This window comes from Buteo buteo, chromosome 19, assembly GCF_964188355.1.
Source record: "Buteo buteo chromosome 19, bButBut1.hap1.1, whole genome shotgun sequence".
NCBI lineage: Eukaryota > Metazoa > Chordata > Aves > Accipitriformes > Accipitridae > Buteo > Buteo buteo.
The window spans coordinates 6,010,449-6,034,398 of record NC_134189.1 but is presented as its reverse complement, the minus strand read 5'-3'; the positions used below and the strand labels follow the sequence as shown (position 1 = coordinate 6,034,398).

Below are 23,950 nucleotides of genomic sequence, written 5' to 3'. Positions count from 1 at the left end.
TCTGAACCTGGGTGCCTGGGCTGCAGTTACGCCATCTAAAGGCCCCAATCTGGAAAGTGCTATTAAAGAAAAGAAATAGTGCAGAAGGTAAGATTTTCAGATTATTAGCATTTATGTTTATACTCCTTTCACAGAACCATAGGACTTTGTTAGCGCAAGTCCTTGGGCATAAACCAGAGCAAACCGTGCCTGGTAATGAAAAACAACCCTACCTAAATGAAAATCCCATCCAAGAAACGAACCCACAGGGAAACAAACTCAGAATTGAGGTTGTCACAGTGGTTTTCATTCAGCCTTTTTTAACTGACCCATTTCCACATTCATGATCTTCTGGCCATGGGTACATTTAATTTAAAAAAAAAAAAAAAGGAAACATAAACTTTAGCAGAATATCAGAAGAAATGCTTCTCAACAGAGAGGTGCAGTGAGATTATAAAACAGTTTCTTCCCCTAAAGCAAATGGGCTTTAAAAACAAGACTAGGCAGTGCATTGACTATGGCACACTATGATACTCTACAGAAGGAGCAGGGTCTCTGAGTGAAAACATCTTTTCTAGCTCACACCTGTGATGGGGGAAGATTTTCAAAGGTTTTAAGAAGCCATTGGTGTGGTATCTCCCATCTGCAATTTCAAACGTAATCATCTCCATAACACTGCAGGTAAGACCCCCCCCAACGCCCCACACTAGGTTTAGGATGCACCGTTGTCGTCTACTGAGCGGAGAAGCTGGGTGACCGCTGGCAGTAACCCTTCAGCCCTATAGCGTGTCTCTGTGCCGTTGGGTGAGCAGTAGGATTTCTTTAGGGGATGATAGTGGTGGTACGCAGCTCTTAATGACATCAGAAATTCCCAAAGAGTCAAATGAAAAGCTTTTGGAAATCAAGAGGAAATTTTTTATTGACTTCACTGGCTTTTGGATCAGGCATATATGTGGTTTTTTTTGTTTTGACATTGCCTGAGACAGAGGGGAATTGGTTTCTTGATAGTACAGCATCAGATTGCAGGCTCTGCATCTTGTTTTTTTTTAATTCAGAACAACTCTGCTTTTATTAGGTTTGTGTTATCTCTTATTTTACTCCAATCTTCTTTGCATTTCATAAATATTAATTCCGCAGACAGTCTTTTTTGTTTAGTAGTTTTCATCTATCACAGGCTTTTCTGTTTTCCTTTCCTCTTCCGTCCCAGAGAGATGGCATCCTCTACCATCAAAAGGGAGAGCCTCTCAAAGGAAGCTCTTCAGCCCAGAGATGTAAGAGCAATATTTTTACTATGTATCATTTTTGTTTTCCTCACTGTGTTCCTTCCCCTTCACTTTCTAATGCCAGAGCCAGGCTCTGATTTCACTTGCTTCCTTGGAGCGGACTGTAAGGCTTTAAAAACTTGTCCACCAACTTTTTTCTCCTGTCATCCGTGGACAGCCATTTTAGACCATCCATTCATCTTCGTACCGATGTCGAGGTACCAAGCTGCTTTACCAGATGCCATTCAAACCCAGAGAGCTGTTTCCAGGCAGCCTGTGGCTCTCATGTTTTTGGTTTGGGGTTGTTTTTTTTCATGGAATCGCTCAAACTACTTGTTTTCCTTCATGCTTTCCTTAACCTTCTCTACTGTGTTTCTAGTTGTTTTTAATGCAAATGAGTAGGAGTAAGATGTGATAGGCTGAAGCAGGTAGGCAGAGTTGTAGTATTTCATTTAAGCTGTAGCCACTAACCGGCCTTTTAATGCTACTTCTCCAAATTGGACTGGTTTGGCTTAATATTGTCCACCTGTTCCAGGTAAACCATGTGCTTCTCACGTCCCTGTTTCTTGCAGTGAACCCAGTACTTTTCCAGAAAAATTCAAATGCTGCCTTTTACTTCTTGCCATGACCTCTGTAGATCCATGAACTTTATGTTTTCTTCAGTAACATACAGGTTGATTTTCAGGGGTGTGGCAAACTCTTATTATCAAATTAAAAAACAGACCAATACATGTAACCCTCCTTTTCTGTACTTTAAATAATCTTTTTTAATCCTGGTACAACATCTTGGAGTGCTCTGACTATACGGAACTTTGATGACTTTCATTAGATCTCAGTGGCATATTAGATGATAGTTGTTTTGATAAGCGGAAAACTATACATGTTGCTGCAGTACATGCTATACATTTCACAACAGGCAGTGCCAAATGTTATTAATTTCTCATAGACACCAACTTGATATGGAAGTTACACCCAATGGTGAATCTCACAAGTGTTGGTCAGGAAAGAAATAACGAAGAGGAAAAGGTGTAAGTCTAAACCAAATGCTTTGAATATCTGTAATCTGCTGATACTAGCATTCTTTACTGCCACAATTTCTCAACCTGAATTTTGAGACTCCAGTTTAATCCATTTACTTAACCTTTATGTAGCTGGGAGGACTGGAAACTTCAGGGAGGACAAATACTTAAAGGAGATACTTTGTTCTGAAATTCTCCCAGAGAAGTACCAGGAACCAGGGCTGAAAAATAAGCCCCATCCCCCATCTTAAAATACGAGCAGAATCACAGAAAACTGAACATGCTGGTAGCGTTGAGTTGCCTTGCCTTGAACACGGCGGAGTTGTGCTTGAGGTGTTGGGAGAGGACAAGGTTCAGCTTGTGAAGATGGTAGAAGAATGCAGCAACACTGTACCGGTTCTCTGCGGCTTGCTTCTCACATCTGGGAAGCGGGGATGATGCATTATGCTTTGAAGTTTACAGATGGAAACAGACCAGATAAGTACTGAGTGTTATTTTTATCCCAGACCTCAGTCTGCAGTAGCGGCTCCAGATGCAGCTTCAGGAGGAATTATCCATCCTGCCAGCACCTGCAGATCTCTCTGCAGTTTATCTGAGGTTTATTTGGGAACCAGCATTTATTCCCATTGAATGTGTACATCTGTTGCCTTCAGTCCCTAATGAGGCAGGTCATAGCTAAAATACGCCGGTATTTTAGTGGACTCAGGACTTCTCCACTACCTCGCCGTAGGGAGCTGAGACGTCTCATAGTACTTCCAACAAGCTGTAATTTTAGGCTACAGTTGAGCTCCTAAGATTTATTGATCTTAGTTGATCCACAAAAACTAAGTGGGGTGGGGAGAATGAGGGGGGCCCCATCCTGTCTGCAATGTTAGGGTGGGTGAAGAGGGAACAAAAAGTATTGTTAGGCTGATATGTAGGCTCTGCATAGCCTAGCTGGCTGTTCAGCAGTTCAGTTTTTCTCAGCTAATCTCGGCAAGTGTTTTCTCCTCCTGGAAACGGTATAAGCGAACCTGCGGTTTATCTCTGCTCAGGTGGTCCTTCTCTCTCTGGAGCTGCAGACAAGAGAGCATGAATCATTAAAAGCGAAACAGGAGCAGATGTTCTGCATCAGGTTTAAACTAGTAGTGTATGGTAGCTGCTTTATCTCAATCTCCTAAGTACTATGTGTATTTTGGAGAGGCCTCTTACTCGTCCTGTTTAACATTCATGTCTTCCTTTGAAAATGTTTGCATCTCCCCACTCTGCTCCCAGCCCTCCGTGGGTTTGAAAGTTCAGCTTGAGCTCTAGCGATATTGAGTGCAGCTTGCAAAAGGGATGCTGGAAGGTTTAAATGAAGAGCAGCCGAGGAGAGTGAGGAAAGAGCAGTGAGAGGCACAAGTGAAAAAGTTCAGGCAGAATGAAGAGTTAAGGCTAACCTTAAAATGACTGGGATTACCTTGGTCCCTGTATTGCATTAACCAGGGGCTGAGAGAACACGGCGGTGTTAATAAGGTGAGTGAGGGGCCTTGACCACTTCTGAAGAGCGCTGAGGAGAGGGATTAAAGTTGGGGGCTTGCACTCGCGTGTGCATAAAGAGAGGTGATGGCGAGCTGGGAGAAGAGAGCACCCAGGAGGACAGAAGAAGTTGAATGAAATTACAGTTTGTTTCTGGAAGCAGTGAATCCCACGTACTGCTTTTCCCTGTAAGCAAAGCTTATTTTTAAACAAACAAAGCCAGAGACAAAGTTAGGTCATGGAGCAGGAAGAGAAGGTATCTAAAAACAATAGGAGAAGTTGGGAAGAGGCTTTGTGAGACTTCCCTGCTCGTGCTGGCTGGGATACACAGCACTTGGAAGATACACATGGGAATGGATTACAGGAATGGATATAGGGTTGCAGGCACCTGATCAAAAGCGTTTAAGTGTGGTCCTTGCAAATGGACCTTCATATGGTGACCTGCTTGAGCTAGTATTAACCTCCAGAAGGGATTTAGAAACAACAGGATAAGCAGACTTTCATGAAATCAGTTTTACATTTGAAATGCAAAACTAAAAGGGTTGAGAGCAGTTGGATGCCATTGTTAATCTCTAGGTCAGCTGTGCTGATGCATCTCATAAATGGCAGGATACGTTCAAAGAGCAAAATCCACTGTTAATTATCAGCACGTTTGGGGGAGGCATTTGTGCCATGGAAGCCCCCCCATGGGGTGAAGGGCATGGCGGCGCTTGGCAGCTCTCCCTGCCTTGTGAAAACGGGTCCTGCAGCGGGCAGTGCTGCGGGTTGGAGGGGGAACGATTATAGCTCTTCATTCATGGATCCAGTGGGTGGAAGATACTGCATAGAGAATCTAAAGCGACAGCTCTCTTAGCTGGAAACTGTAATTTAGGTTTACTTCTCCCATCAGGAATATCAGCTCTTCCCGCCCTACGTGAACTTGTGACTTTTCGCTGCCCCTAAATCCATGTCATCTGGCAGCTCTGGAGAAGGACAACCTCCGTTCAATAAGCCAGAGCAGCATCAACTCCCAGTGTTTCTCAGGAGCCATCAGGTGCCTCTGCTGTCTTGATTGAAATCATCAGAGAGGTGACAGCAGTTCCGGGTACCGCCTGGCTGTGGGTACCACAGATGCTTCTCAGACCACCCTACCAAGCAAAATTAGCAGCAGTGCATGCTTGCCCTCCACTGCGCTGCTGAATTTTTTCAGTCCCACCTACTTATGCATGAGAATGTCTTTCAGTGCTTCAGTACTGCCTGGAAGCACCCGTGCACCCTGGTCTGTGACCCACACAAGCCAGCGTGCCACCTGGGTGCTCACCACTGGGATGTAGGCAGGGATGTATATACATGTATGCGTGCGTATGTATATAGGGAGATGTATGTATTCCTGCTCAGCTTACTAGCATTATTTGTTAATCAAAGGGAAAATAGGCAGCTTATTAAAATAAAAAGCCCTGAGAACCGTAACAGGCTGGTAAGGGTAGGCAAGCAGAAGCCAGCGGTAGCTGGAGGTATTGATAGCCAAGCAAAAAGTTCTCCCATAAGTACGTTTCCAAGGCTGTAATACCAAAAAGCAGCACCGTGGGTGTAAACGGCCAGGCTTTACATTTTACCCGTGCTGAGGGGAAGCTGCCCGTGCAAGCGGCTTAAAGCAAAGCTCACCCCGCTGCCGCGTGAGGAGCCCCGCGGGAGGTGAACAGCGCTGGTCCTGTGTGCAGGACAGAGCCGTCCTGTTCCCCGCTGCGCAGGAGAGGGCACATTTCCATTGAGCCCACGCTCTTGGCTCCCGTCGCCCGCACAGCTGAATGCCTCGACTCACTCCTGGCTGCCAGACCGTGTCCCTTCGGGCCGCTGGGCTGCGGGTTGGCACCTCTTCGCCGCTCAGCCTTGCCCTGCTGCTTGGGAAGAAGGGATATCTTCTCCATTTTTCAGCGCCCTCCACGCTCGCAAGTGCCGTGAGCGCCCGCCTGGCGCTGCAGTCGGCTCAGGGACAGCAAGGACTCGCTTTGGGGGATTTTGCATGCAGAGCGAGAGCTAGCTGAAAACTTGGTCCTGGAGCTCCTTTTTCTTCTTGATCTTTGCTGGCATGCTCAGGCTGCAGGTGGGACAAGGCGGATGACAAGGATGCGAGAGCAGCGAAGAGGGAGCCGGCCCTTTCAGCAGATAGAGAGGGAACTGATGAGAGGCTGGCGCGCGTTCAGCATCCGTGAAAGGAGCAGAGAGCAAGGAGACGGCGCTTGGCTGCAGCCGGAGAAAGATCCCGAAAGCAAGAGCTCAGAGGGGCCTTTTCTGCTCATTTTCTTTGGGAAGTTTAAAAAAAGAGTGAGCATTAAAAAAAGGGGAAAAAAGATGCTGTGCAATTTCTTTCAGGGTGTAGTTGAGGGAACGGTTTCGAAAAAATAGTTGCCATTTAAAGAAATACTAAGAATTTGTTCTTCTATTGTAAATTAACATTTAGTATGCGGTCTCTAAATGGATCTGTTATTAGATGAGACAGAGAACCCTTAGAAATCACAGTAAACACAGCTGTAGAGACGAGGAAAATTAACAAGGCATCATGCTAATAATTGTACCTTCCAGTTGTCTTAAATCACTGATGAAAGTTACTTTTAACATTGCCCTCATGCTCCGACATAAGAAGGCTTAATGTAGCAAGTCAGATGCTTAGAAATGCAACCAAGACACTTGTAGGTTTGTCAGGATTTAAAGATTACCTAGGCACGTTTTCTGTTCTTTTGTTGCTGTGCCGAGGTCTCCCCAGCTGCAATTTAGAGGGACCCAGGGAGACGGGAAGTTTCCAGCGAGGGCCTGGTGGTCGGATCTGCAGAGCGTTGGATGTTGTTGTCTGTGTAGAGCTGGCACAGTGGATGGAGCACGCTGGCATTTGGGAAGAGGTGTCGGTGGCCAACAGAGAGAGCAGCCTTATGCAGATGCTCTTTGCCTCCCGGAGAAGCCCGTGGTGGAGTCATCTGTGGTCGGCTACTGGCAGTGAGTTCCTTTTGGTGTACGAAGACTGAAACATCTGGGTTTTTAACAAAATCAGAAAATATTGAAAATGCAAACAAATCCCTCTCCTGTGTCATGGTACATCTTCAGTCTTTTGCTTTGGTCCCTCTTTGGGCCCAATCCTGACAGCATTAGGGTTGGACTAAATGACTGCTGCTGGCTTGTTTGGGGCTGAGCATCCCTCAGGGTTGGAGTCACTGGTATTTATCTCAGGGTAGAAGAAATCAGACCTAAGAAGCTATTGATGAAACAGGCTTGCCGTGTTAATCCAGAATCTTATTTCTGTACTACTTCATTCCATGACAGGAAGATTTCCTGGGAAGCCTGTTGTAATTAAGATTATAAATGGATGCTAGCATTTTAATAGAAAAGGCCTTTTGTCTTTTCAAGCAGGGGGTTATCTAATTCTTTTTGTACAGCAGCAGAAAGGTGAAGTTTCTGGTTAACTGTAATTAAGGCTGTGGAGAATGAGCAGCCCTGGTTAGTTGCCTTCTGTGAACAGTAGTGACCAGCACAGACAAATGTGCCAGGAAAAGTTACTTTGGAACAGCAAGGTTTAGTCTGAGCAAAACATAATCTCACCAAGGGGAAGTAAAAGAAATTCAATGTTAATTTGTAAGAGTTTAGTTGAGGAGAAGAAAATCCATTATCTAAAGGATTTAGGTATTTTGCCAGTCTGTGTCCGGATGAATTCATTCAAATCATTACAAGAAAAAAAAAGAGTCATACTGAGATAGGAGATGAAATCTGTTCTTGTTTCTCCCACCAACCTGCTGGGGGTGAGACCAGCTCTCTCTTCCCCATTTCCTCCAGTCCTTCGCACCATCCAGTTAGACAGCAAGTGACCGTCACAGGGGAGAGCTTACAGCAGGGGTATACACTGTCAGGCATGATCACTCCTACTTCCAGCGTCTTACCTTAAAAAAACCAGCACATTTCTTGGTGGGGGCCTGAGCCTGTATCCCTGGCTTGCAGGAGCAGCATTCACCTGAACTGCTCAGAGATGTCAGAAGAGGACAGGGACTCAACATGGCTAAACACGTAATTACCGGGTTCCCCTCTCCTTGAGCGGGTTGCTAAAGCCTGCGAATTATATGTAAAGAAACCAGCTATGCAGCAACTACCTTCTGTTTTTCCTATTTGGCTTTCAAAAGCTTTGGAGTAATATTGGTGCGTTGCATGCTGAGTTAAAAATTGGAAATGTATTACCCTGATTTAGCATGGGAGTGAGTAAATTGTATTCAGTTAAAATAGCAGATATCCTGCTGAGAAGAAAATAAGTGTTTCTACTTGACTGTGTGACACCTAAGCTGCAACCCAGAGGTACAGGAGGAGGATTTGTGTTAGTGAGAAATCCATTAGCATCGGCTGCCAGGTCAGAGCTGCCGGCGTGAGCGGGGCACGAGCGTCCCAGGCACCTCCGGGCGTTCAGGCCTCCTGCATCTCCTCCACCGTGTCCTGTGCAGGGCCTCGCACAGCATCTCTCATGGTGGGATCTGAGCTCCTGTCTGGTCTTTGCCCACCCCATCATTTGATGTTGTTGCCTTTTCCTGAGGGAGGTTTCATTCAAAGCACTAACTGGCCGCTCTGCCTGTGTGGCTCTGCAGCATTTGCTGAAAGCCTTCTTCCTGAAGCGTGTAAAATGCCTAGGTTTGCAACAGTGAGCTTTGCTTCCAGAAACCACTGTCCCAGGGTCATGAAGCTTGAAGGACCCGCAAGGAGACGCCTGCCCGCATGGTCGGATCATTTGGGTCCCTCTGACACCTTCTTGGGCAGGTGGAGGTTCCCAATGCTGGAGATTCCTCACTGTTTCAGGACAGACCTATCTTATCCTTTCTATTGGGGTTTGTCCTACATCTAAACTGAGTCTCTCTTGTTTAGCTTTATTACTACTTGTCCTAACCACAGTTGAGTCCAGACAGAAGATTACTCCCTTCCTCCTTGTGGAATTTCTTATGTATTGTTGTTTTTACGTATCTACTTTGTCCTGTTTCCCCCCTCCACCCAGTTTCTCTCACCCCTACTACAACAACTTCTTGCAACAGAGAAATAAACGTCAGTTTTTCCATTGTCTCCTAGATGCCAGCTACGTTAAAATGCAGTTTCTCGCTCTGTTTTTTAAGGGCGACTCCCAGCTCCACCCTGGCTGACTCCATGCATCCCCAGCCCAGTGCTCCTCCTGGTGCACCATTTGCAGATGTCCGTGGCATGCCTTTTCCTAACCAGTTCTCAAGCCTCTCCTTGAAAACCACATCTACAGCTCCCACAGTAGAGATGTAATAGCAGAGTATAGCAGCTACAGGTCACTCCCTTGGCTTCGAACTTCCCGACACATGTGCCTCGTCTCCAGGCTTGGGTTGTCCCACTTTGTGATTCATCTGTGCCTTGATTGCAACCTGGGAGTCGTGAGATAAACTGTGGAAGTCCCTTTGACCCTATCTACGGTCCCTGGAGGCAGTTCTGCAAGTCCAGCCCTTTCCCAAGCAGCTGCAGCCAGCGGTAGCGTATCCTCAGGACGGGGCTTTCCCAGCCTTGGCCCCCCCTCAGCCAAGAAGATCGAGCGCAGCCTCTCGTACTCTGGGATGTGCCACGCTGCTGTGTCCCACCGCCAGGTCCCCACTCCCTGTCCCCCACCCACCCGAGAGCAAACTCACTCCTTGCTGCTGTTTGTCTGTCAATCACCCGTTAGCGCAATTAAGTCCATCGGAGGTGATGATAGGTAGGGGCTCCTAAGGGCTGCTTGAGGCAGCTTTGGGAGCCCTTGGGTGTAGCTTGGAGCTGAAACATCCATGCCTGGGGACCGGGAAGGGTTAGAAAGACCGTGGTTGTGTCCCTGTGCGTTACAGGTTACATGCACAGGTCCGGAGAGCCTGAGCTCAGCTCCAGCCATCACGTGGGTGCACGTCTGTGTGCGTGTGTTGAAGGGGAAAGGCCAGAAAGTTTTCCTTTTAAAATTAAATTCATAGGATAGCCAGATCTTCCAGCTTTTTAATACAAACAGTGATTTATGGCTGCACTTAAAGAATGAGCCAGGAGCGGACAAATTCATCACGCGCCATCCTTTTCTGTCAAAGCGGCGGCGAGCCGCTTCAGCGTCGGCACGGGGCGGTCGGGCTCCCTCCCGGCAGCAGAGCCTCCGCCGCGGGACGGCAGCGCAGCTCCCTCACCCTCACCCTGCCGCGGCAGCCGAGGTCCCGGCCCGGGGTTTCATCGGCTTCTTTTTGCTGTGAGACACACACACACACACAAAAAAAAAGGATTGGCCATCCGCCAAATTCCCCTTCTCTCCCTCTCCTGACAGCCGGCATCGACCACGAAGTGCTCTTTGTACGCGCGACACGAGGCTCCAAACTCGTCTTCTGTAAGTTAAATCCCAAGAAACCCACCGACATGAAGATTTTTTGCTTTAATTATTCCCAGCTTGAGGCTCCTCCAGCCTTCCTGGTGATTTCTTACCTCTCACATGTATTGCACTTAAACTCGGTCACTTTGGTTTTGCCTGCCCTGTGTTTTTAAGATTCCCCCAGAGCTTCAGAACAGCAACATGCACGGCAGCACGTCCTTCACTCCCTGTGTGGCCAGGCCGTAGGTCTTTCTGCCTGGTCTTCCTGGGGACTTCCAACTTTTCCATCTCCTTTTTCAGAGCAGACATTTTAGAGGATGTATATGTTTATCTTACTAGCCCCAAACCCGATGTACTGTACAAGTCCTGACACCAAATAGTTTCTAGCAGGGAGAATGGGAATGGACAGGCTTCCAAAGACCTTTGGGATTTTACAGGAGAAGGTTGCATTTAGCAGGGGACTTGCTCTTTTCTTCCTGAATCCATACCTTATTGTGTGACAGGGTCTTAGACTGATTAAGAAGCTGGTTTTAACATACAGCTGGTGTCACTTTGTGTCAGTCTGTGATTTTTCAAGGAGATTTTTGCATCACTTAGGCTCACTGTGGTACTTTACTTTCTCTCCAAGACAAAAAGGCCAATACTTAATGACCTAGTTGTGAAGTTTTCCCAGGAAAAGCATCAGCATCTTCAGCTGCGTATGTGTCTGCTGCCAGATTGTAACTGGTTTAGTGTTGTTTCTTTTCAAGCACCCAAATGACATACCTGGACAAAGCAGAGTGAATGCCAGAGTTGATGCAGGCTTGGGGTGTGTCGTTATTCAAATAATTGTAGCCTCCAAACCCAAAGTAATGCAACTGCTGAATTATTTCACCCTTCCGTTCTACATGCATGCACATGGACGAAGTTGGGGACATGCAAAGGAAGAAGAAGGAGGGAATGTCTGAAGCAATGTAGGATTTTGGACAATACAGTGCTAGCAGCTACTGTGTATGACTGTTTTACTCTCAACAGCTTTGATCCTTCTTTTCATGGCCCCAATGCATTCTGTATAGTGGGAACTGAAAATTATGTGGTTATCTTGCACTGCAAATACAGAGAATTGAAAAAAATGTGAATTCAGCCTTATCTTCTCTGTGGGGCAGTAAGTTCAATGCAAGAAATGGAGAAAAGAAAGCAGCTTTGTAATATTTCAAGAGTTTCTTTCAGAGGATATAATTTGTCTCTAAAATCTTCTTGCTTAGTAAAAATGCTCCTAAGTTAATATTAGTTTTATTATCTTCTATTATCCAGCCACTCTGTAGAGACATCTTCATAGCAAATTTATATTCCAGTTTGTCTGTCTGCAGGCTGTCAGGGAAGATGTTAAGATTTTCCATCTCGAGTACATATGGTGTGCTTTCTAGTCTGCTTTATTGGACTCTGAACCAATATTAATTGAGGCTTTGGTGGGGTTCTCATTTGAGCGCTGGAAATCTTTGAAAAAGTTAAGTCAAGAATAATACGCTATGAAATGTGAAATAAATCAAAGTATGAAACATTGCAAAGCTATTACTTAAAAAAATTATTGCAGTCCAGGTCAGTTTAATCCCTTTATCTAAAATGCAATTGTTCTTTTAGATCCACTGTTTTGATTCCCATAGCTATAATTGTCTGACTGTCATATGCAGAAGTCTGCAAAGAGTAATAATTATTTGTGATGATTTGAGAAATGCTTATGCTTGGACTGTCAAGTATGAAAAATTGCTAGTTCCTCTTTATTGTCTAATGCTGAACGTTTTTAAGCAAAATCTAGAATTTGGTGTATAGAATATATACCAAGTAGGGTAGTTATGGATGCAAATTGTAAAAGCCAAGTATTAAAATAGCCTAAAATATGTTTGTAACTTCAAGACTGTCCATCAAGGTTGCAAGAATCTTATGTGAAAACAGGATTGGAAACGTGCTTGCACATAACCTCATGCTCAAAAAAACCCAACCCTTAAGCATTTGGGAAAATATAAATAATACTGAGAAACTTTTTATATATGGAATAACAAACACCTCCTAGAACTCAGATGGTGTGGTTGATGGGCTGGGGAAAGGAGAGCTGATAATACCTGAGAGATTTTAAGTCAACTGAAATAGTAGTCTCTCTCCATGTCACATAACTAGGACCGTTAGTGCCACCTATAGTTAGTCTATCTGACACTTTTCACTTTAAGACCTTGTTTTCAATGGATTGTGAGCCTGCTGCACAGAGCTTCTAAACAAATACCATTAAGAAGAATTTGGTGGAGATAAGCTCGGGTTTATGCTAAGCTTAACAGTGCTACTGGATAGACCTAATTGGGTGTTCAGCAGAGATGCAGCTGATTTTGGTTGATAGCCGCTTGGACCACAGATAAGGGGAACGCGGCGGCAAGTTGCAATGTTCTAGCACAGGACAGCAACCAAACCCCAAACACAAGTGTAACTGAAGAATTAAAGACAGATGCAAAGTCTTCGTTAATGCAAAACTGAAGAGAAAAAGCAATTTAGCAGGGCATGGGACTGCAAACCCCATTCACAGTACTTATCCTCCTTATTCCACTCTAATTTGGATAATTTTGCCCTTTAGTCTGTCATGCCCAAATGTCGTGTTAGCACTCCCAACGTTGATTGGTTGTGAGCCTGGTTACAGTAATATGCAGAACTAGCAGCAGCTGCAGGCAGTGCAATAGAAATAAATAAAACCCTGCCTTCTAAGTGTGGGGGACACTTCTTTGCACACTAATTTTGTATAGCGAGACAAAATTTAATTAATGAGTTTTTTGAGTGACACATAGGTATTTCCATCCTTCTATTAAAAAAGTGCTTTCAGTGCAGGTACCTATGAACTGGATTGATCTCTGCTCCTCGTTTGGAGTACTCTACTATATTCAGAAAAAACCTCATTAATTAAAAATGTCCTGTGTTTAAATCTGAACTTAATGCTTGGCCATCAAGCTTGGAAAGGCCCTCAAAGATTATTTTATCCTGCTGTGCCTAAGTAACCAGAAGAAAATACCTCCCATCTCATTACTGTGATTTCCCTTGAATAACCTTTGCATGTCGCAGATTGATGATTGTCAGTTGGTCAGCATATATATTTCTGGTTAGGATATTCTCTAGTGCACTACACTCAAAGCCCCCTGCCCGCCCGTTGTACAGAGGACATCCACATGAGCAGAGTGTGCTGGACTTAGCTTTCCTCCCCTGTTGTTAGTTTAGGACTGATGGAGATGAGAAGCTTCTGGGATCAGAGTGTCCCCAGACTACTTTTTGAAGCTTCTAGGATCAGAATGTCCCCAGACTACTTTTTTTATTTTTTTTTCTTCTTTAAATGCCGCTGACCTGGGGAGTCTCCTGCTGCTCATGTTGCCTCCCTGTTCAACTCGGTTGCTGCATCAGAAAAGAAAAAAACCTTTGATCTTGGCATGCCCTTCTTTGTCCCCCTTTACAACTTCTGCAGGAAAAAAACCCCTGTGATCAAGTGCATCTATGGTGTTGTCAGTCCTTTCAGGGAAGAATGGATGCTTTTATCAGATGTCTTCCCAAAACCTTTAATGCCCAGCTGAAGTCCAAGTTGAACTGTCAGAGGACAGACCGGAGCACTGACTTTACCACCATCCCCACGCTGCTCTCAGGGTAACCCACACACGTGCTTAAAAGTGCCCTCTCCCAAAGTGGGGTGGATTTAGGCCATTCTGGAACTGAGGGATCAGCGGGGACCTCAGGTAATGACCGTAGATGCCGCAGTCGGTGTCCGGGCAGCAGCTCTGCTCTCCCAGCTCTGCTGTACCCAAATCTGTAACAGCTTTGGGGGAAGACAGTCCTTGGCCCAAATTGTTTGACTTACCCTTCACCATCCACGGGTTTAAAGACAGCTCTCCCTTGGATCTTATCTCTCTGGCTGCTTAAATCTGTAGGGTGTGTTTTCCTCGTTAGTTGTGAGCACATTTTCACTGGCCAAGTGGATCTCTAGTTTACGTGAATGCAGTTCCAGTCTCGAGTAATCATACTCCTTTCCCAGTTCCCCTCACCAGCTTCGGGAGTTGAATTATTATGTGGCTTAAAAGCCTTGCCTATAACTTAAAATGAGGAGGGACCATATTAGCATCAGATAACTCAGTTTTAATATATAATTTCAAAATACCAAATTGAAAAATGCTGTTATGATTACCTCGCATGGTGCTGTAGGCTCTGGGGACCGTGGAGCATGTCCTCCGTGGTCTGCAGCTTACAAGGAAGAGTTTGGTGGTTCTGCAGGAGCTCCCTGAAAGGCTTTCTGGTGCCTTACCCGACTTTTCACTAGCACAGTGTGAGTGTGGTTTTCGTATTGCCCACTCCTTCAGCGAGAGGGCTGTTACCATTAAACCTCAAGGAGAGCCAGCAGGACTCTTTGCTTCTCTGGGGGAAGCAGGTAGGTCAGCTCTTCCAGGGTGCATCGGGTGTGTTAGTCAGCTGCAGAAGAAAATAGGGTTTGATACAGTTGGCATCGTTCTAGGACAGTCACTAAATTGGCCTTTTTTTCCAATAAGCTGAAGTTGATAGGGAAAAAAAAAAAAAAAAGGAAGCAGAGCTTTCAAAATTGTATTTCCTACATGGTTCTTCATCCATCAGCCATACCAAATGGTACTGTAATTTATGAGAATAGGGCAATACCCTTTTAACGTTACATTGATATTTAATATGTGTTCTGTGTGCCACCAGACAGGCCAGAAGGCCAGAGCACATGCAGAGCTGACCCTGGGGTGTTGGTGTATACTTAGTAAACATAGCTGACCAAACTTGTATGCCATTTCTTCACATCTTTTCCATGTTAAAAAGAGTGGGAGACAAGTACCACTTCAAAATGCACAAGTATCATCTTTTAAGTGAATTTAATGTAGTACAATCTCATTTGCAATTGCAAATAGTAAGGCTGCATTTTTCCCCTTACTCCGAATGCCTGAAAATCTCATTAATGTTAATGTAAGGGGAAGAAGTGCTTAGCCTATTGATGTAGGAATGAAATCAGGAGCAAAGCACAGCTCTACAAAGATTCATCTGCAGATAAGGGTCTGAAGCAACCATTAGATTATCAAATCTGACCTTCTATCTAATGCAGGCCATAGAATCTCATCCACTTAATTCTGTATTTATCCCAACAACAGCACCAGAAAAGCAAATACAGTGCATTAACATATTGTAATGTAGCAGTATATTCAGGCATGTCTTATTTTTTTTACTCTAAAACCAGAGGCAAACAGCAGTACTGTGCTATACAATATTGATGAAAATCTGCAGGAGGAGCGATTTCACCATTTTATCTGTCTGCAGAGAGTTTGTACGTCTATTGTTTGCATAGGGTTTTGTTTAGTTCTTTGAAAATTATTCACTGGTAACTCTAACCAGTATAGAGCTGACCATTAGTTCTGTTTGTCTCTGAGGACAGCATAAATTGAAATAGGGATTTTATATTTTTTTTAACAGAAAAAGTAATTTTCTTCAAAAATCTGTGTGGTCCTTGACAACTGCTTTCTAGCATTTTATTTTGGTAACTCTCTGCCAGTCAGTTTTCCTAGGAAACATGGAGCGTATTTCACATCTGGCTTCTCATCTCTTTGACTAGAGCACAAAACTGCCCTTGAAGTGCACCTGGGAGGTTTTCAGGGGGATACCACACACGCACAAAAGACGAGCCAAGCTGTCTAAAGGAGCTGCACTGGGCTATTGCATGTTTTAACCATTAGCCAACATTTTACTGAACAAAGGGGCTAAAGAGGTGAGATGAGGAAAGTATCAAGGAATTCAGAGGAGAAGCCGTGGGTGGCACGGTACAAAATACAGAGGTCCCAGGCTTGGCACATAAATGCTGTCCTGAAGAAAAAATCCTCCTGCCCAAATTTGAGGTGCAGCAGCCCCTTGGTGTTGCCCATCCCACGAGAACATTCCTCTGCAACCCACCGCAGCTCAGAGAGAGGGACAGTCTTTGCTGCCCACGTGTTGCAAAAGCGTTTGCTGCCCCTTGGGCGGGTGAAACCTGGGCTCTTAGGGCTTGTCTGTAACAATACAATTTCTATTTCCTTTCCGTCGAAAACTCAGAAATTCTACAACCGGCTTGGTCCCATCTTGGCATTTGGTTTGAGTTTTGCCTCTAAGTGCATCTGGATCCTGTTCTTTGAGGGTTTTTTTTGATAGGAATCATGGCTAACTACTGGTATTGAAAGCAGAGATTTGACCCATGACTGCAGGAACTGGAGGTTCAGTATGAACCCCTAATAAGCTGGTGCAAAACCACTTGCCAAGGGTGTTATACTGGCAAGGGGGAAGACCCCTATAACCAAAGGCATCCCCATAACAGATTTGTACGCTCTACATTGCTGCAACTGCTTCATTGCAGTGTCCTGTGATTCATGTTAACCTAACTAGAAGGCAGCAGATAAACATTTTGAAAGACTTGGCATACAAGAAGGAATCTCAGACCTCCTTGCCTATCAAATAGGAAGGTCAATACTTGCCTTAATACTTAGCTTTGAGGCTAAACTAATTACTGAGTGTAAGGCTCTTTGAAATCCACAGGTAAGTGGTGTTAAATAAATGTAAATAACATTACCAAAACCTTCCCCCTGTTGCTTTGATGCAATTTATTCAGAATATGTTAAAAGGCGTTTGTAGCAGTGAGGGTACGGCTGCACAGCAAAACGCTGTGCCATGCAGAGACACCTCAGCTGGCTCTGAATAACCAAACACAGGAGCCCTGCATCGGCACGGTCCTTTGCTTGGGCTAATATTCCCCGTTTTCCCAAGGAGCTCATTACCCGCCTTAGCAGAAGCTCTCGCTGTTTCTGCTGGACACAATCTGGGCAGGAGGTGGCTCGTGGTGAGAGTGTGGCCATGTCTGTGCCGCTGCCGTGTGGGTCCCTCCTAAGAGAGATTACAACCTCTCCAAAGCATCCAGTAGCAGTATTAGTAGAAAGTTAGGGCACTATTAATAAAATAATAAAGGGCTATAGATGAATGTATTGCTGTGTGTGTTAGAAGGCCATGCACTCTTTCCTTCTCTGTCAATATGGCTTTAGCAGAGAGGCAAATTTATAGTTAATGTTCTCCCTGCTCCTCAAGAAATCACATCTGAGTGAATGTTCCCCTTGGGGAGTAGCAGTGTCGTGGTTTAACCCCAGCCAGCAACTAAGCAGCACGCAGCCGCTCGCTCACTTCCCCCCACACCCAGTGGGACAGGGGAGAGAACTGGGGGGAAAAAAAAGTAAAACTTGTGGGTTGAGATGAGAACAATTTAATAGAACAGAAAGGAAGAAACTAATAATGATAATAATAACAATAATAAAATGACAATAATAATAATAAAAGAATTGGAATATACAAAACAAGTGATGCACAATACAATAGCTCACCACTTGCTGACTGATGCCCAGTTAGTTCCCGAGCAGTGATCACCCCAGGCCAACTCTCCCCAGTTTATATACTGGGCATGATGTCCCATGGTATGGAATACCTCTTTGGCCAGTCTGGGTCAGCTGTCCTGGCTGTGTCCCCTCCCAACTCCTTGTGCCCCTCCAGCCTTCTTGCTGGCTGGGCATGAGAAGCTGAAAACTCCTTGACTTAGTCTAAACACTACTTAGCAACAACTGAAAACATCAGTTGTTATCAACATTCTTCTGGTACTGAACCCAAAACATAACACTATACCAGATACTAGAAAGAAAATTAACTCTATCCCAGCTGAAACCAGGACAAACAGGAACCTCCATGGGCTTCATTTCTTCTGCCAAGGTCATAGTGAAGAAACAAGCCACGATTATTAAATTCTCCAGCATAAAAGACATCAGCAACAAGAGCACATACTGTTTTCATTTTGACAAATTTTCCAACTCTGATGTCTTCCTACCCCATCTCAGCAGCAAAAGGTCAGGCAGGGTCCAGCACTGCTGTAGCCGTGGGGTGGACTGCAGAGTTGAGGGGAGATCTGTTTTCCAGCACTAGGAAAAGCAGTGACCGCATCTCGGGATGAGGGTGCTGCAGATACACTTGCCACCAGGCTGTGTGAGCGCTTGTGCTCCTTTGTGTTGGCTTCAAAGTAAAGCCCTGGACACTTTTGAACAGCATTTAAGCAGCACGTATCAAGAAGTTCAGAGACAAAAAGAGTGTGTCTTCCAGCATAGGAACAATTTTACTCAGCCACGTAATGAACTGTTCTATACAGGCAGTAATCTACTTTTCTATGAATTTGTATGATAAGCAAAAAGGCAGTAAGAGTTTCCCAGCCGCTTGACTTACCGATGCCTGTGCTTTCTTTGCAGTTGTCCAACACAGCAATTCTTCATCAGATTAGACGAGACCAAGTGACAGACACGTGCCGAGCAAACAGTGTATCTAGCAGGAAGCGCCGTGTGCTGACACCCAATGATCTCAAGCACCTAGTCGTGGATGAAGACCATGAAATGATCTATTGCTATGTTCCCAAAGTGGCCTGCACAAACTGGAAGAGAGTCATGATGGTTTTGACGGGAAGAGGCAAGTACAGCGATCCAATGGAAATACCAGCCAATGAAGCCCATGTGTCTTCGAACCTGAAGACCCTCAACCAGTACAGCATCCCAGAGATCAACCACCGCTTGAAAAACTACATGAAGTTCCTCTTTGTTCGCGAGCCTTTCGAGAGACTGGTGTCAGCCTACAGAAACAAGTTCACCCAGAAGTACAACACCTCCTTCCACAAGCGATATGGCACCAAAATCGTGAGGCGCCAGAGGAAAAACGCAACCCAGGAAGCTCTACGTAAAGGCGATGACGTGAAATTTGAAGAATTTGTGGCGTATCTCATTGACCCGCACACCCAAAGAGAAGAGCCCTTCAACGAGCACTGGCAGACTGTGTACTCTCTCTGCCACCCTTGCCACATCCACTACGACCTCATAGGAAAATACGAAACGCTCGAAGAGGATTCGAATTACATTCTCCAGCTGGCGGGAGTAGGCAACTACCTGAAGTTCCCCACCTATGCAAAGTCTACGAGAACTACTGACGAAATGACCACAGAGTTCTTCCAGAACATCAGCTCTGAGCACCAAACGCAGCTGTATGAAGTCTACAAACTTGATTTTTTAATGTTCAATTACTCAGTGCCAAGCTACCTGAAATTGGAATGAGGGATGGGTTGGGGGGAGAGAGGGGAGAGAAAGCCTGTTTTATTTAAGATTTTTATTTGTCATAATAAATATGGAGAATGGGTTATTTTGTAAATTAATATTTTTTTTTTGAATGATGCTGCGAGCAGCACAGTCAAAATTATTTAAATCAACTGTAAGAAAGGACAGCTCTCTTTGCAGGGTAACAGGATTGTGACGATCTAGCTGTAGAAATGAATAATACTGCTACACTGTTTAAAAAAAAAGTTAATTGTGTTCTGGTGAATTTCATTGATCTTGCATTGCTCCAATTCTAATTAATGTTATTTATACTTATTTAAAACATGGTCTCTTGGTAGGTGTCACTTCAGCAGCAGAGATAAGATAACATTTGGACAAAAGGAGTCTGGTTTTGTGCTTTCCTCGGTTGAGCTTGTCTCTGGGTAATAATACTCTTCCATTAGCCGTTGATGCAGGTAAATATGGGAACGGTTCTTGACACCACACGTTTTGAGAAGAGTGGTGGAAATAATTTCTTCAGAAAGTGATATTGCACTCAAGTGTACTAAAAAAATTAAATCTGTCTTCTAGCCCTGAAAAGGAAAAGTAAAAGAGATTTTGATAGATTCATGATAGCTAAACCCATGACTGAAAGAAATGTGAATGTATTCCTTGGGAAGAGAAACCATGAACTTTTTATAAGTCTGGACTTAATGAGTTTATCAAGAATATGACCAGTCCCATTGTGTCTTAATTTGAAGCCTGCCAGCCCAATTGAATGCAGATTTGCAGATAGTCCATCAGATAAAATCAGCATTTTGAAAGCGACTGTAGAGATTTTTGAATGCCCAAAGCAATTACCATTGACATAATTCATATCCAGGCTGGGGCTGGGGAGAGCTCCGTCCTCTGCAAGTCTTGCCTCCCTATCTGATTGTAAGATGGACAACCGAAATTGGCTCGAAAGACACCGGTCATGATACGTTGCTATAAAGGATGTGGGCATGTCATTTGAAAAGTCAGAAAGTCATCTTCATGTTGATCTCTAAGCATGCAAGGCAATAAAAAAGGTCTCATCCTCCTGCATGCTGGTTTCATGGCTTTTTCCTAGGGGGAAGAGGGCGTCGTCTTTTTCTTTAGTTGATGCCTAAATACCATTGACAGGGATGTTTCTAATTTCCAGTGGGTTAGTATTTCATCTAAGTCAGCTCTAGTGTGAGATCATGACCTTTTTACTTAAGGTGAATGTCTGAGTAGCAGTTGTTTTGTGTATAACACCTTGTTGGGATGGCAGACTGTACCAGGCATAGCATACCGAGCAATTGTTTTGGGCAAGCAAGTAGTAATCTATTCACGGCAAATAAAGAATGAAAAATGAGATTTCAGTGTGGATCTATTAGCAAGCTAGTGAGCAGAAGTACAGGCTTCTCCAAATGTCTGCTTTAATTTGAGGCAGGCGAGGGGTACGGCCAAGCGGGTGGCCGGCGCCTGCCCGCGGACTGGTCTGTAGTCACCCCAAGCTCTCCCGTCCCGGGGCAGCCAGCTGATGGGCAAAAGGAGGCTTAAATCAAGGCACAGGGGGAAACCCAAAATCTCTTTTAAAGTTGATTGATGGTTAAAATGGGGTTTGAACTTGCCTGCACGTCAATCTTACGATCAAACCAAACCATTCCAAAACTTAGTGAAGATTCGAATAAACTCAGCTGAAGGCAGAGCTGCTTTAACAGTATCAGAGCCGGATCTTGAAAATGTCGTATTGTACAGTAGCCAGTAATATCCACTGAATTGCATTAGTCTCCAGGACAGATATGTGGTTAAAGGAGAAAAATAGGTTCCATCTTATTTTATAAAAATAAGTCTCCAAATAAATCTCAGTGAAGAACAAATTAACATAACAAACAGCAGCTGAAGTCCTTTCACAATTGGATTTGGTCTTAGCCAGGATTCGGGTCATTATTTTTTTTTATCATACCCTACAAATAAATCTCTCGTCCATTCTGGAACAGCCACAGTTTTCATAACCCAGGTCCTATTTATAACCCGGAGTGCTGACCCAGTGGCTAGCGAAGAGCTGGTTGTCTGCGCCTGACAGCTCTGAATTCCTGAGCGGTTGCTGATCGCTGGCTTGTTTTACTTGAAAGCAGTTTTGTCTCATTTAGAGTACGTGGAGCTGTTGCAAGTGCCTATCACAGTGTGCCCTGGCTTTCTTTTGTTTGTAGTTCAATGGTTATATATTTGTTAAAAAAAAAAAAAAAAAAAATCTGTCTGAGGGTAGATTCCCCCTCTCCCCCCCCAAATATTTCCCGCAAGCTGTTTGTGTGCTTGTTTCATCTTGTATCTGACAGTGTTCATATTTTGGTCCAATTCTCTCTTCAGTTAGCTGTTAATCCTTCCAACAGAATGTGATGTGAATTTTTTCATTTAAGAAAAAAGTTGCTTCAGAAAGTAAATCATTTTCAAAGGGAGTGTGCTTCCCCCCTCCTTTTTGTACTTTTCTCTGTCATCACCATGGTTTTGTCTGTTCTGAAATACTCTCTTTAGTTTCACTGCTTTGGAGACACAAAAACCCTATTTGACAGCTATGATAGAAAAGCTTTAGGTGAAAAACATGTTCAGGAGATCTGAGGGGTGAGCGCTGCTCGAGCCGGGATTTTTAGCAGCAGCTTTGGGTTTGATTACCCAAATTCTGCCTCCCCGCAGAGGGCTGCCCTATGGGCGGATGCTCAGCACTGAGGTGGCTTTTATTTGGACTTAAGTGGCTACTGAAAAGTCACTTGCCTTTTAAAAACCTTGATCCCAAACTACTACAAACCGTCCATTTAGTGTGTTATATGCATTTTGGGGTGCTGTGAATGGGCTGTAGGTCTGCGTTTAAAATGAACAGCTGACATGCTGGCTACGATCGTGTCCTGCGTGGTGAGCATGAAGCCCTCGGCAGGTCAGAGCTGGACCACAAATGTTAAGAAATAGCCTTTTTTTTTTGGTCTACTGGGTGCGTTGTTTTGACTGAGCCAAAAAACTATCTCTTTCCACTGCACCCACACAGGAGGATGTTCTGGATTGTTCCTCCTTATCTCAGCGATCTGGTGGCCACCACCTGCACTGCGGGGGCAGCCGGGGAACCAGGTTGGTTTTACCCCCACCTCTTTACTGGGTTTCCCAGCCGGAGGAGAAGAGGGGCTGGTCTGCTCCCGAGCTCTGCCTCCCTCCCCGGTTCATTTCTGCTGTGGCCACGGCTGGTCCCGGGAGCCAGACAGGCAAATCTGCAGCCCCAGCAAAATGCAAAATACAGATGTGCCCGTGGGGCCGCGAGGGCCACCCGGGGAGCTGCCGGTTGAGAAGAATGTGCGTTTAGTTCTGGTCGAGCAGAGGTGAGCGCGGAGAGGACCCAGCGGGGACGGTCCCGCTCCCCACCTCTGCCCCCAGCCCCTCCAAAGCCGCTGGGCTGGGGAGCAGTGATCCCCATCTCCGAGCAGCCGGTGCCTCCCTGTCATTTGGCAGGGCCAGCGCTGAGCCCAGCAGCGCCTGCGGCTCCTTACCCACAGCTGGGGGTTCATTCCCCCCCCAGATGGCCCCAAGCACCTTTACCTGGTGCCCAGGCTGGATTTGGCCCATCTGAACACGGTGGTGACTCCTGGGCGGTAGGAGGTTCCTCCCAATCCTGACTTGGTCCATGCTTCAGCCTCTTCATAAACCATGTCCATTATCACAGAAACGTGCGAGCTGCCTGAACCACGCGCTGTGTAAAAGAAGTGAAATAATAAATAATCCACAAGCAGAAGTGCTTTTAGAAGTAAGTTGACCCCAGATGTTTTAGGGTTTCACTGTAGTCTGCTGCACTTTTCAGGTACAAAAAGGGACTGTCCTTACTATTACTCTTGTTACAGAGAGTGTTATTTTCTTACATGCATGCACAATACAATGTGTACGAATAATTTAACATCGATGTGGGGTTGGATTTTTTTTTTTTAACCTATTTGTATGCAGTAGAAGGCTTGTTGTAGAAAAGTATCTCCTCATACCTAAATATACTGTTAATAAAGGAAAAAGCTAAATTATACATTGCCAACACAAGTGTGAACTGCTCATGAATCTTTCCTTAAAAAAGCCATTCAAGCCTGATTATTTTTCTAAGTAACTTCAATTAAATTGAAGAAAGAAAGTTCCTCTCTGTGTGCTTTATTTCTGGCTCATGCTTTCAGGGTGGGATTTTTGTCTGCATAGCTTTGCTTTCCCACAAGGCTTATTGTGGCAGTACAAGCACAAGAGTCAAAATTATGTACTGCTGTGCAGGAGGAAAGCTAAAGTCATCTAACACCGTCCCTCTTGCTCCCTTCCTTCTCAGGTTCCCAGCAGCAAGGAGGAGGGCTGTCAATTTAAGACCTGTCGCGTGCCCAGAAACATCATCCCACCTCAAGCAAGGATGTTTTAGAGTCAGTCAGATGACATAAACTCCAGCTGGCTGATGAGCTTTAGGCCACGTGCTTGCCCACCTTCGTGTGAACTCACTAACAATGGCTTTGAGTTAAAATTTCTCGCAGTCTTCAAATCTGTGTGGTCTCATCTGTGGTTTTCACTGAGGCCACATCTAACCCCAAAGCAGAAACTTCCAGCTGGGCTTTGAAGACAAACTTGGCAAGGAAATCAGCATCATAAATTACACTTAAGAAAAAGCATACATTTAGGCAATAACTGCTCACCATCGTGACTGTGTTGTTGGAAGGGACCCTG

General features: G+C 44.9%; 1 protein-coding gene across 3 annotated transcripts in view; it reads left to right on the top strand.

Annotated features, from left to right (window-relative positions):
* CHST11 (carbohydrate sulfotransferase 11) overlaps window positions 1–23,331 on the top strand; it is a 174,376-nt gene extending 151,045 nt beyond the window's left edge. For all 3 annotated transcript variants that reach the window (XM_075050953.1, XM_075050952.1, XM_075050954.1), the window contains one exon: window positions 18,392–23,331. In XM_075050953.1, coding sequence (XP_074907054.1) covers window positions 18,392–19,240 — 849 coding nt within the window. In that variant the 3' untranslated portion in view covers window positions 19,241–23,331. The remainder of the gene's footprint in view (window positions 1–18,391) is intronic.
* Window positions 23,332–23,950: the final 619 nt, after the last annotated feature.